At 33.3% G+C, this 12,469-nt stretch overlaps 1 protein-coding gene across 3 annotated transcripts; it reads left to right on the forward strand.

The window, feature by feature from the left end:
• The first annotated feature begins 3,717 nt into the window (after positions 1-3,717).
• On the forward strand, positions 3,718-11,330 carry LOC111778520 (phosphoinositide phosphatase SAC2-like). 3 transcript variants are annotated; one of them, XM_023658407.1, is made up of 16 exons: positions 3,718-3,825; positions 4,097-4,279; positions 4,820-5,024; positions 5,103-5,268; positions 5,897-6,119; positions 6,448-6,524; positions 6,805-7,174; positions 7,325-7,458; positions 7,553-7,681; positions 7,821-8,178; positions 8,922-9,043; positions 9,129-9,242; positions 9,410-9,583; positions 9,819-9,995; positions 10,272-10,362; positions 10,678-11,330. In XM_023658407.1, the coding sequence occupies exons 2-16, from the start codon at positions 4,184-4,186 to the stop codon at positions 10,780-10,782; spliced, it is 2,541 nt and encodes an 846-aa protein (XP_023514175.1). In that variant the 5' UTR covers positions 3,718-3,825; positions 4,097-4,183; the 3' UTR covers positions 10,783-11,330. The 3 variants fall into 3 exon arrangements, with proteins under 3 accessions (XP_023514175.1, XP_023514177.1, XP_023514176.1); XM_023658409.1 differs by having other exon boundaries at positions 3,755-4,279; positions 6,805-6,995; positions 7,077-7,174; XM_023658408.1 differs by lacking the exons at positions 3,718-3,825; positions 4,097-4,279 and adding an exon at positions 4,342-4,677 and having other exon boundaries at positions 6,805-6,995; positions 7,077-7,174.
• The last annotated feature ends 1,139 nt before the right edge of the window (positions 11,331-12,469 follow it).

Below are 12,469 nucleotides of genomic sequence, written 5' to 3' on the forward strand. Positions count from 1 at the left end.
AGTCGAAAATAAAGTTACAATCCAACTCTACCTTACTGTACAATATCATTTTGACTTTTGTAACTAATGTTAGTGACTTGTAAATGTTTAATATTTAAATTTCATCAGATTTTAATTATTAATATAACATATATAGTGGATAAATAAATATAACAATTCCACCGCTCAACTCAGCCCAACTCAAAAATAGATGATTGGGTTGGGTTGGGAGCTATATTCGAGTTGTTCGGGTCACCAACCTATCCAATTCGATTCAATCCAATCAAACCCAATACGCCGTATACACTAACATGGACGACTCATATAATAAAATAATGAGATATTTTTAAAAATTAAAAATAAATAAACATTGAATAAATTCAAGCTTAACCATTTTTTTTTTTTTTAAATATCCAAATCAAAAGCACTTTTTCCATAAATTGAGGATGACTTCCAAATTTTTAATATGCATATTCAAATAAATAAATAAAAAACTAAAAATTATACATATTTTTATAAAACTTCACCTAATACTTATACTGTTGACTTAATATAATTTTGGATTATAATATTTACAAAGAAAAAAAAAAAATACATAAATAAAATATATATTTTTTCTATTTAAATTTTATCCGACAAAAAGAATAATAAACTCGTTTAATTAAAAAAAAACATAAAAATAGTAAAAAATTATTAAATAATTTTAAAATTTATGAACGTGTTAAATATAAAATTAGATGATTAAAGACTAAATTTGTAATTTAATTTTTTTTTAATTTAAAGAAATCTTTTAAATTCGAATAATTTTTTTTTAAAAAGTGTGACTTGGATTTGCACTTGGAATATGATGAGGAGGAATCACGTAAAGTGACCTAAAAAGGCTATTTTAATACAAATAATAAAAATAAAATATAAAATAAATTAATTTTATTTATTTATTTCCAATTTAGGGAAGCCCAAATTTATAACACTTACATGTGAATTTCCAAGTCAAGATATATTGGAATTTCGAATCACTCAAAAAGCCTTCTTTGACTTTTTTTTTTTTTTTTTTTTTTTTTTTTTTTTTTTTTTTTTTTTTTTTTTTTTTTNAATTTTAAGTCCCGACTTTCCAATTATTGCTCGACAACCATTTTTAATTATTCAAAATTAATGGGTTTTGTTAGGGTCACCTTTGTACCTACCAAAGAGTTGCTCACCCACAGTCACCTGATTTTTATAAATTTATTTCTTATATTTAAAAAAAAAATACAAAAATATTAAAATTAATTTTAAAAAAATCAATTTTCATTTATAATAAATACCCACCTTCCTCCTGTTTCAACAAAAACGTCCAACTTCCTTGTTACGAATCAATTTACGAGACTTCGAGAAATTGGACTATGACAAAATTACAAAACCAAACACAAACAAAATTAAGTAAAACGTTGAAAATGTATAAAATATGGTAAAATTTCGTGCGACAGCGTAAAAAATTTCCAAGTTATTTGCTAAAGAAAAAAATGGCCCGAGACACAAAAGAACATAACATCAACTCTAAAAGAATACAACTAACCAACGCCCTGTGTTGACACCCCTTTGTGACAGTGAACTCTTGAGCACCTCCCCACCTCGACTGGTACCTGAAAAGAGAAAGGGAAAAAAGAGTGAGTATATCAGTTAAAACCCACCGCTGGTAGACATTGTCTGTTTTGACTCGTTACAAATGGTACCAGAGCCAGTCACCAGCCGAAATAGGGCTAAAAAGACAATATCTACTTGCAGTCAGCTTGGACAGGTCACGTGGCACATAAATGCTGGTATATCTATTATCTCCAAGTGGGAACCTGAGAAAATGATTTGTTTCTCAACCCATCACAGATAGGACACGTGGTCTCATGTCGGCCGAGGAAGAAAGACAAAAATTAGTTGTGGCTTGCACATTTTCACGTTGTGGAAATTAAAACCTCCACGTATTGGCCACATCAACCGCCAGCTGTCTCCAGCAACGCCGGAGATCTGGCCACGTTTGAAAATGTCAATTTCCCCTTGCCGTACGATGTAGATCATACGGTCAACATCTTACCTCCATATTATTTAATTAAAACTCAAATCATTTTCCACATAATAAATAAATCCACCAACATTATTATAATAAGCTTTGACATAAATAATAATATTAAAAATAATAATAAAATTCAATTTCTTGGCCAGCTTTGCTTCCTCTCAAATTCGATTTAGCATCATGTTTGATGGTTGTGCAAGCAAAGAATATCGTTTATGCCCCTCCAAATAATAATATTTTTTAATAATATTTATAGCGTTAAAAATATGAAAAAAACGTTCCAGCCCAAAATTTATATTGGTACCGGTTAGCCCCGACTTGTCAAACTAGTCACGTCACCGAACAATAATTTTCAATTCTTTTAAGTCTTTTCTAGCCAACTTATCATACGATCGCTCTCATTCAAATGTAGTTCCGGTTATTCATGCACGTCTCGTTTACTCGAGTGTTACATGCTCAACAGTTTCTGATTTAGTTTTTTTATTTTATTTTTTAATAATATTTATAACGTTAAAAATCTGGAAAAACGTTTCACGCCCAAAATTTATATTGGTACCCGATAGCCTCGACATTCCCTTGTCAAACTAGTCACGTTACCGAACAGTAATTTTCAATTCTTTTAAGTCTCTTCTAGCCAACTTATCATAGGAACGCTCTCATTCGAATGTGGTCCCAATTAGTTCATCCCTAAATCACATTCTACTAGAAGAGGTACCGTTCTGCTACGGTAAAATTTAATAAATATATTATAAATTATAATGACAATTTTACCCTATATGCATTATATCAGTAAATTGCATGATTAGAGCATCATTAATTCATTAAATACCATGTAATCAATAATTAGTTACGTAACACTGGGCCAAACTGGGTCAAATAGTAAATTATGAGTTTATAATTATTTAGTAAGTCTATATTGAAACAGCTTGAACATCTGACCTATTAATTAATGTTTATGTCAGTTGCACGAGATAAACCTATTAATTTTAAAAAATGCAAGTAGCCTTTATCTGTCATTTGAAAATTCAAAATTTTGAAAATAGGCTCGTATATTTGAACGTTATATTCTCGAAGAGTTTTATTTTACGAGATAATAATAATAATAATAATATTTTTTATTACCTTTTATATTAGCTAATGGGAAGACTAGAAGCAAGGAAGGTAGGCAACGGAAGGCACATAGGCATATTCGCTTATTATTTTTTTCTTTTATTAATTGTTAAATTATTGACTTATTTTTATTTTTCATTTTTAAAAAAAGATTTTAATTTAATTTTTTTTAAGTGAATTATGAGGACATTGTTCCACGCAAGGGTGGGAAATTATAAATAATTGCAATAAAGTGAAAAGACAAAATAGCCCTAACAAACGGAGTAATAAAAAATTAAAAAGAAATAATAATAATAATAAAAAACCTTGCTTTAAAACGTGAACCCCAAAATCATCTCGAGCCGTGTTAAGTCGGTCGGTTAAAATTGGAAGCGGTTGAGTTGACTCGGTGACTCGGTCGGTTCGGTAATTGAGTTACCCACCAATGGAAGTGTTTCCAGAAAGAACACAATGATTGGGCGGCCTATAATTAGTATAACGGCGGATTAATTACCATTTTACCATTTAATTTTTTTTATTTAAATAAAAGGAAGAAAAAGAAAAAGAAAAAAAAAAGCCCGGAATTTTATTTTATTTTATTTTCTCTGTTTTATCAATTAATATTATTACCTTAATTTGTGTGGATACAGTCTTCGAAGCTGTTTTCTGCCATTGTTCTGCTGCAGCCTCCCTTGTTGTTCTTCATCCTTCGAGTACGATCTGCTTGTTTTCATCTCTATTTCTTCAAAAAAGCTGTTCATCTTTGTCTTTTCATTAGCGGTTTGATTTCTTCTACTTGTTGTGTTGTGTCATTTCTCCTCTTCCTCCACTTATTCTGTTGAATTCTGTTCTGTTATCGTTTTGGTGGTCTGATTCTGTGGAGTTGCTGTTCTTGAGCATTTTTTTGTTTTGTCTTCGTCTTGTGAGGGTAGATGTGTGTTGAGTGCTTTACTGATTGAGGTTTTGTTGAGGATTTTTGTGCAGCGAGGGAAGTTTGTTTTTGAGTTTTGCGTGGTTGGGAGTTTGGTTTTTGGTGGTGAGGCCGGGCCTTGAGGCTCGGAGATCGAAACTATGGGTGCGGAGACTGAGCAACAAAGCTTGATTCATGATAAACTCGATCCCAATTCTCTCTGCTTGCAGAAATTCAGGCTCTATGAGACGCGTTCGGTAAATATCTCTTACTTGAAAATTCAAAACGCGTTTCCTTTATCTGTAATCTGATTCTGCAGGATCTTTGTGGTCATTTCCGTAAGTTTTTGAAGTTCTGAATCAGTTATTCAACTTGTTTATGATTGAGTATGATTTTGATTTCTACTCTTGATTTGTCGGGTCGACTTCGGCGATTTCCGTTTAATTCTCCTCATGGGTATTTCAAAATTGATCCGTGGCCTCCTTGAGCTCGATTTGTGCGATTTTGGAGTCTGAGGATCTGCGTAGAGGAGGAAATCCTTATGTTCAGAAGATGTGTTATCTTCAATATGAACTGGATTTCGCCCTATCTGAACTTACATAGACCTGCTCAAAGTTTTTCTTGTATGCATTGGTTCCTTTTGAAAATTTTTGAGGTAGCAGGAGTCTCTGATTGGATTCTTACCTAGTTTCTCTAAATGGGTTGTTTCGATATATCGCTGCTGATTTCTTTTGTTTACGCTGTAATCATATTTTACAAAATGCCTGCCATAATCATATGCCTTCTTGGTGGACCAGAATTTTTACATGATTGGAAGAGACAAGAACCGAACGTTCTGGAGAGTGTTAAAGATCAGCAGACTGGAGCCTAGCGATCTAAATATTCTTGAAGATTCTACCGCATACACAGATAATGAGTGTTTTGACCTGCTGAAGCGGATACATGAAGGAAACAAACTGACGGGTGGGCTTAAATTTGTGACCACCTGTTATGGAATTGTTGGTATGTTATCGCCATGTGTTCATATATGCACATTTTTCGCTCTTCTTTCTTCAGAACTTATGGTTTCAACCGTTACAGGTATCATCAAGTTTTTAGGACCGCATTACATGTTATTGATAACAAAGCGAAGAAAGATTGGAACTATTTGCGGCCATCCAATTTATGCAATTTCGAAGAGCGAAATGATTCCAATTCCAAATTCTACTGCCCGGTCCAATTTGGCTATTTCTAAGGATGAAAACAGGTCTTTAGTCCATTTTTCATGTAAATGTAATGTCCTTGGTTCTTAGAGGAAACCTAAGGGGTAGCTTTCAGAAATAGTGTCCATATGTACTGACATTTAGATTTTTGTTGTCCTATCTTACTCTGATGACATTGACAATTGAACTCTTGGAAATAATTCTTTTATTTGTTATTTGTTAGGAGTAGTTGAGTTCAACACCATGGAGGTGGTAATATATTTGTAGTCTATTTTGTTAATACACCCTTTGGTGTAAAGTTATTGATTCAAGTTCGTGTACAAATGATGCCATATTTCTCTTGGTTCTCATTCCTTTCCCATCTTTTTTTATATGAGATCTTTCGTATTTTAAGTTAGAAATATGAATATAGCTCTATATGTATCCTTCCTTTTAGAAGTTTCATATAAATAATGTAGTACCTCTTTGTTACCTGTCAAGTGTACCAGGATGTGATGTTTGTAATACGTGTCGAATAACGCAAGGTAGTATGAATTTAGAGGGGAAAGTTACTTACTTGCCTTCCCTTTACTTTTGTGGTTTAGCATTTGAATAAATTTTTGTCTTTCACTTAATTATTTGTTTTTTTAATTTGATGCTAATATGTTTCTTGTTGTCTCCTTATTGATTTAGATACAAGAAGCTCTTACGCACAGTGGATCTTAGGAAAGACTTCTTTTTCAGCTACTCATACAATGTCATGCGTAGCCTTCAAAAGAACATGTGTGATAATAAGACAGGGCATGTACTTTATGATACAATGTTTGTCTGGAACGAGTTTTTAACTCGTGGAATCCGGAATATTCTCAAGAATACCATCTGGACTGTTGCGTTAGTGTATGGTTTCTTTAAACAGGTATGGTTTTATGATTTATAGATATTGGCTGTTGCACATCAATAGATACTTTACATAAGTAAATTGTTTTTGATTTCAGCCCTTTTTGTTGACATCAGGAATTGAAGTGCTTTTGCTTTTTCATATTTGAGTTCATGATTGCATTCATCTATTACTCTGGCTGCATTTTCTATGTTTGTTACTTTTGTTGCATTGTTCTTTTTCTCGCCATGGCTTTTTGTTAAGTCAATATTACATTTTCAATCCAGCTCTAGTGCAGGTTTTACTGCATTTCGGTGCAGTATCAGGGTTTTTCAGACAATAAATACTTTGTGCTTTGTTTGTCCAGGTTGATCTTTCTCTTTCAGGCAGAGATTTCAAGTTGACACTCATTGCTAGACGATCACGTCATTATGCTGGTACACGGTATGTACTATTGCCTTCGCGGACACTTGCAATAAGATTAAGTTCATATTTGACTTTTGATCTGAATCTGACTACAATGCTTTGTGTTGTGCATGCCCACTCACGCAGATGCATCTACTATCTTGATCACATAGATCCTATTATTAAATATATGCTGATTCTTTCCTTTATATCCAATTGTTTTTTTAGCTATAATTACGGAATTATGTCTAAATGAACTGCGGATTATCCATTTTCCTGCAAGCCATCTTATATTTTATTGTTCTGTTATTTTGTGAAGATTTCTAAAAAGAGGTGTTAACGAGAAGGGAAGAGTAGCTAATGATGTCGAAACAGAACAAATTGTTTTCGAAGAAGATGCTTCTGATGGGCGACCAACTCAAATAAGTTCAGTGGTGCAAAACCGGGGATCGATCCCTCTCTTTTGGTCTCAGGAGACCTCACGGCTGAATATTAGGCCCGATATCATATGTATGATTATTGCCTGTTTATGTTGTATTTTTTTATTGGTAATTTCTCTAATATGTTGCTGCAATCTTTTTTTCCTTCCAGTGTCAAAGAAGGACCAGAATTACGAAGCTACAAGACTACATTTTGAGAATCTTGTTTTGAGATATGGAAACCCAATAATTATATTGAATTTGATTAAGGTATTTCCTTGTTAATAATTTTGTTTTTAGTTCTATGCTCTAAGCTGTTGCGTTCGTTGTTTATGTTTCTGTGACCTATGTTATTCAATCTTTTGTCTTCTGTTTTAATCCATTCTCTTTCTACTATATGTAAAATCATTTGTGAAATAGACGCGCGAGAAGAAGCCGCGAGAAAGCATCCTACGTGCTGAGTTTTCAAATGCTATAAAGTATATAAATAAGAGTTTATCTGCAGAGAACCGCCTAAGATTCCTCCATTGGGATTTGAACAAGCATGCGAAAAGGTATTATAGCCATTCTGTGGTTGGCAGTAACGTTTTTCTATTGAAACTGATTATTTATACGTGATTATAATTTTTATGAGAACTGTTTCTGCAGCAAAGCTTCCAATGTTTTGATGCTGCTTGGAAGGGTTGCTACATATGCATTGAACTTAACTGGCATATTCTACTGTCAAATAGATTCAAATTTAGGTTCAGAGGAGTTAGTAAGCTGGACCAACCTTCAGTAAGTCTTACAGATAGTGGTTTATTGGTTGCATGAAACTTATTCCCTCATACTTGCTTATCTGGATGTAAGGATTGTTCCAGGTTACCCCTTTTGCATGATATGTCTGACCAACATTGCCTATGTTTCAATGCATCAGGAAAAATCAGGGTATTGATTCTTCCGGGGAGAATCTATCAACAGAAGAAGAAAATGGGGAAAATTCAGAAAAAGATGTTAGTAGGGCGTATGGTAGTGGTATACTTGAAAATCATCCAATTGCAATGTTTCAAAACGGTGTCCTAAGGACCAATTGTATAGACTGTTTAGACCGGACAAATGTTGCCCAATATGCCTATGGGCTAGTTGCTTTAGGACGTCAATTACATACTTTAGGGTTAACTGATTCCCCAAATATTGATCTGGACAACCCTTTGGCGGAGGATTTGATGCGGGCTTATGAGAACATGGGTGACACCCTTGCATTACAGTATGGTGGCTCTGCCGCACATAATAAGGTACTTCCATATGGATCATACAGGCTTCTATAATATTTTGACTAGCATGAAAAATCTTAGTCACGCATCAATTATGCTTCTTTAACAAGTTGTATAGTTCAACTATTTAGTTAGATTTGAGTTTTCTTAGTCAAGTCAAAGTCGTTTTGCTGGGTAATAATAGGCTTGATACAAACAACTAAACTGATTTAATCAACTATCGACCCCCTCATGTAGAGTTTTAATACTTATGGTTTTATCATGTGGTTCCCTAATACTAAGGATTTTTACCCCACATTTGTTTGTCGCAGCATTGATACTCCCTACCCGAAAAGTTATATATTGTGTAACCTATTGTTATTGCCTTTTGCTTGCATGCTATATATCACCGTTTTCAATCTCTCGCTCAATCTTGCTTTCAAACTCTCTTTCCAAAATCTCTCTGCCCCGTTTTCTAAAACCTTTTTGTCAAATTGGGGACCAGAGGCTTGAGCATACGTTGTTCGGCCGTAGGCAATGTGATCCGAAGTTGGCTTGATTCACTCAGTGCTGAGAGTGAGTGCCGCACAATCGCCAAATCCGCTGTCAAGAAAAAGGCTATTGTGACAGGCTATTGCGACAGTTTACGGTTTTGGAGTCGAATAATATTTTTTGGTTGTGAAGTCCCTACTGAATGGCCTTAGGCATGTCCTGTGCTTTTCATGCTTACCTGCCACTCTGAGCTGCCTGTCATCTATATATAATTTTTTATTCACATCCCACAGATATTTTCCCAGAGGAGAGGCCAGTGGAAAGCTGCAACGCAGTCTCAGGAGTTTTTCAGAACACTACAACGTTATTGCAGCAATGCATATCTAGATGCTGAAAAGCAACGTGCCATTAACGTGTAAGTCAGATCCATAGTATCCGCAAGTTGTATAAATTTTGAACTGGGAATAAATAACGGACTATTTGACGTGGTATTTGGTCAGGTTCTTAGGTTACTATCAACCACAGCCGGGAAAGCCAGCATTGTGGGAATTAGACTCCGACCAACATTATGATCTTGGGAAGCGCTTTCCTGATCTTATTGATGATAATGTCAGGTACATCTTTATGCTCTATGAATTTAACCGACATTCTGCAGATTGCATATTGAGTGTAGCATAGAAGGAAACATGAGAAATAACATTACGCACTCTATGCTATCTTTTGTTATTCTTGGTTTGAATGGTAATTAGTATTTTAAATGGAAATTTTCACCCTTCTGAAGGACGTCTTTTAAAAGATCACTATCAGATGGCAATATACTTGGTCAGAGTGAGTCTGATCTTGTCCATGACGGAAGCAGCAGGGGCTTTCCTCATTTGAACGAAAAATGTAATACAGGCTTCTCAGACCCTGCACCAGAGGTCTCAACTTGCGAATCTGATATATCTCTTTGCAGGTATGGAACATCAAATTTCCTATACTTTTTCTTGTTACATTATAGGATTTGTTATGTGATAACAAAATGTAATTATCCTAAAATTTCTCCAAGTTTTTAAGATTTCAACTCTTTTCTTGTGCATTGTGCAATAGACTGTTCTCTCGACTTGACTAATAAACAAGTATCTACAAATTTATGTATTGTCATGTTTCACCAAATGATGACGCTTGAAATATTTTGGTCATTGTCATAGGTATACTCCCTCTATGTGCCGTACACATATTCATGAAAACGTGCAGGATGATCAAATGCTTGAAGTTGATCATATTTGTCACGATGAACGTAGAGATTCAGGCAGCTGGTCAAATTTTCTGGATATGGACTGGATTTCTTCATCAGGGAATTCTTGTGAAGATGAGTTATGTGAAAGGTATTTCTATTTTTTTGTGCATTCTGTTCTAAGATATGAAAAGCATTATTATTGCTTTTGCTCGCCTCTCAATTCTCACTGTCATTACGACTTTTTTGCTGCTTCCTGCCATCGATTCACATTTGAATGCTTGATTTTCCTTGGAACAATTCTATTTCGGATTCCATGATGTGCGAACTGAAACCTTAAAAGAAGTATCAATGAATAGTCTGTCTAAGAACTATAATCGACCTTTAAGCAGGAATCTGTTTACTAATTATTATACATGATTGATAGGTCTGTCACCAGTCTTTCATCGGAAAATGTTGCAAGTGAGATGAAGATTGACTTTATGTCATCTGCAAGTGAGTCTGGATCAAGCTCAAAGGTCAGTTGTTTATATTTAATCTCACCCATTTGGCTCTTGACATATTGGGTCTGTATGCTTTTGTTAGAGGATGGAAACCAATTCCATGGGATTCAATACAATTTGCTCCAATCAAACACTAGGAAATAAGACAAGATCTCACTGCAATCACTGCATCACTCATAAGATAGAAAGTTACTATGAACAATTCAGGATACTTGATCAATTGTGCAGTTCAGATTTAGAACAACCTTATTAACTTAGCCCTTTCTTCTTCCTGCAAACAACTGAATAAAAAAGCATCTTACAAATCAGTTCATTTGTGGTGTTCTTTAGGTGAAACAACGGTGTGGAACTGACCTTAGTCACGACGATATCATCACGAAATACTCCGAACACTTTGTTGACTGGGTCAGTCATGGTGGAATACTCTTCTGGTGAAAAGCTTACTCAAAGTCACTAATCAACATTGATATCTTTCATCTGATTAATTACATCCGAAGGATGTAATTTCTGTAGCCAAAAGTGAAAACATAACATCATCAGTCAGCTCGACAAGGCAGTAAAAAACGACGGTAAGATGGTCTGCAGAAAGAGAGAGGGAGGAGGGAGAGATGAATAGTTGCTATTATGCAGAAATTTTTGTTGGAGTTCAATCTTCAGGTCACCTGGGAGGGAGTAGCAGTGAATGATCCGAGTGTAGACCAGACCTCTCCCCACTAAAAAGACGCAAAAAGAAAGGTGGAAGTAGAAGAAGAATAAGAGTATATGAAGCGCTAACTGTCTATGTATCTGGAAGCCACACAATAAAATCCAGGTTCTTAATTCTCATAGTTTTCACATTGTAAATATTTCTCCAAATTAACAATTGCAGATATAATCTCTTCTTCAACTCCCTATTTGTGAATTATTGACAACAGTTATATATAAATCTGTGACAAAAAATAAGGTATTTTTCATATGCAGCCGACTGAAGATCAGTTCGTTAACTTTGTTTTACCCTTTTATCTCTTTATGTAACGGTCTATGTCGACCGCTAACAGATATTGTCCTCTTTGGACTTTCCCTCAAAGCTTTAAAACGCGTCTGCCAGGAGAAGGTTTCTACACCCTTGTAAAGAGTGTTTCGTTCTCCTCCCCAACCAATGTAGGACTCTCACAATTTATTACACCACACTTGTTCCTGTACAATTTTCGTTCTAAGAGTGTTTGGAAGTTTTGATTTTTTTTTTCTGAAATTTTGATTAAGTTTGTTATGTGATTGAGTTTTTTGTATGAAGTTTTTGTCTGATGAGCTATATAATCTCTATGTTTTTTGTTTTTTTGTTTGATAAAAGTGAGCTATAATCAGCTGTGACATGCCTACACTACAACTGCATTTCTTGTTTACCTAGATATATTCATTTTTTTTTATTTAAAATTTAGTTGAAATATTAAATACATATTTAAAAAAAAAAAAAAAAAAAAAAAAAAAAAAAAAAAAAAAAAAAAAAAAAAAAAAAAAAAANATATATATATTAAACCATGTTTGAATTTGTGTGGGAATAAAAAAATTAAAAAAAAAAAAACTTAAAATATTACGGTTTAATCAACAACAAAATATAAATAAATAAATATATATATATATATATATATATATATTAATATTTAAACGGTGAAATACATACAAACTTTGAAAAGAAATTATTTATTTGGTTATAATTAATTTCTACCTATATCTTTTAATGTCAAATAGGGTGATTAATAATAAAAGATGTTAATTGTTTTTATTTAAAATATTGAAAATTATGAAAAAGAAAATAAGTTATATTTCTCCCTAATTTTTTAACCCACTTTCTCTATCAAATTATTGTCATAGCAAGCTGTTCATTTAAATTATTATAAATTATTATTAAAAAATCAATTTTATAATATAATGTATAGTCGTCAACTCTCATATCTTATATACAAATAAATTATTATAATTTTTTTTACTAAATAATCCAAATAAAATCAAAAAAATAAAATAACTGGTTGAGTGTGAGTTGTCTAATATTATATATAGTTTATTATTTATTTAAAAAATTAAGTTTAATAGAGTACTCAACAAGTATATTTAATAGGATATATATTAATATATTTAAAGTAAC

This window comes from Cucurbita pepo, chromosome LG17 (genome assembly GCF_002806865.2).
Source record: "Cucurbita pepo subsp. pepo cultivar mu-cu-16 chromosome LG17, ASM280686v2, whole genome shotgun sequence".
Classification (NCBI taxonomy): Eukaryota; Viridiplantae; Streptophyta; class Magnoliopsida; order Cucurbitales; family Cucurbitaceae; genus Cucurbita; species Cucurbita pepo.

Excerpts from the sequence above, each read along its gene's own strand:
- LOC111778520 (XM_023658407.1), top strand. The coding sequence starts at position 4,184 with ATGGGTGCGGAGACTGAGCAACAAAGCTTGATTCATGATAAACTCGAT. Across the intron at positions 7,459-7,552 it reads TTGAACAAGCATGCGAAAAG|CAAAGCTTCCAATGTTTTGA; the intron begins GTATTATAGCCA and ends CTGTTTCTGCAG. Across the intron at positions 9,584-9,818 it reads TCTGATATATCTCTTTGCAG|GTATACTCCCTCTATGTGCC; the intron begins GTATGGAACATC and ends TCATTGTCATAG.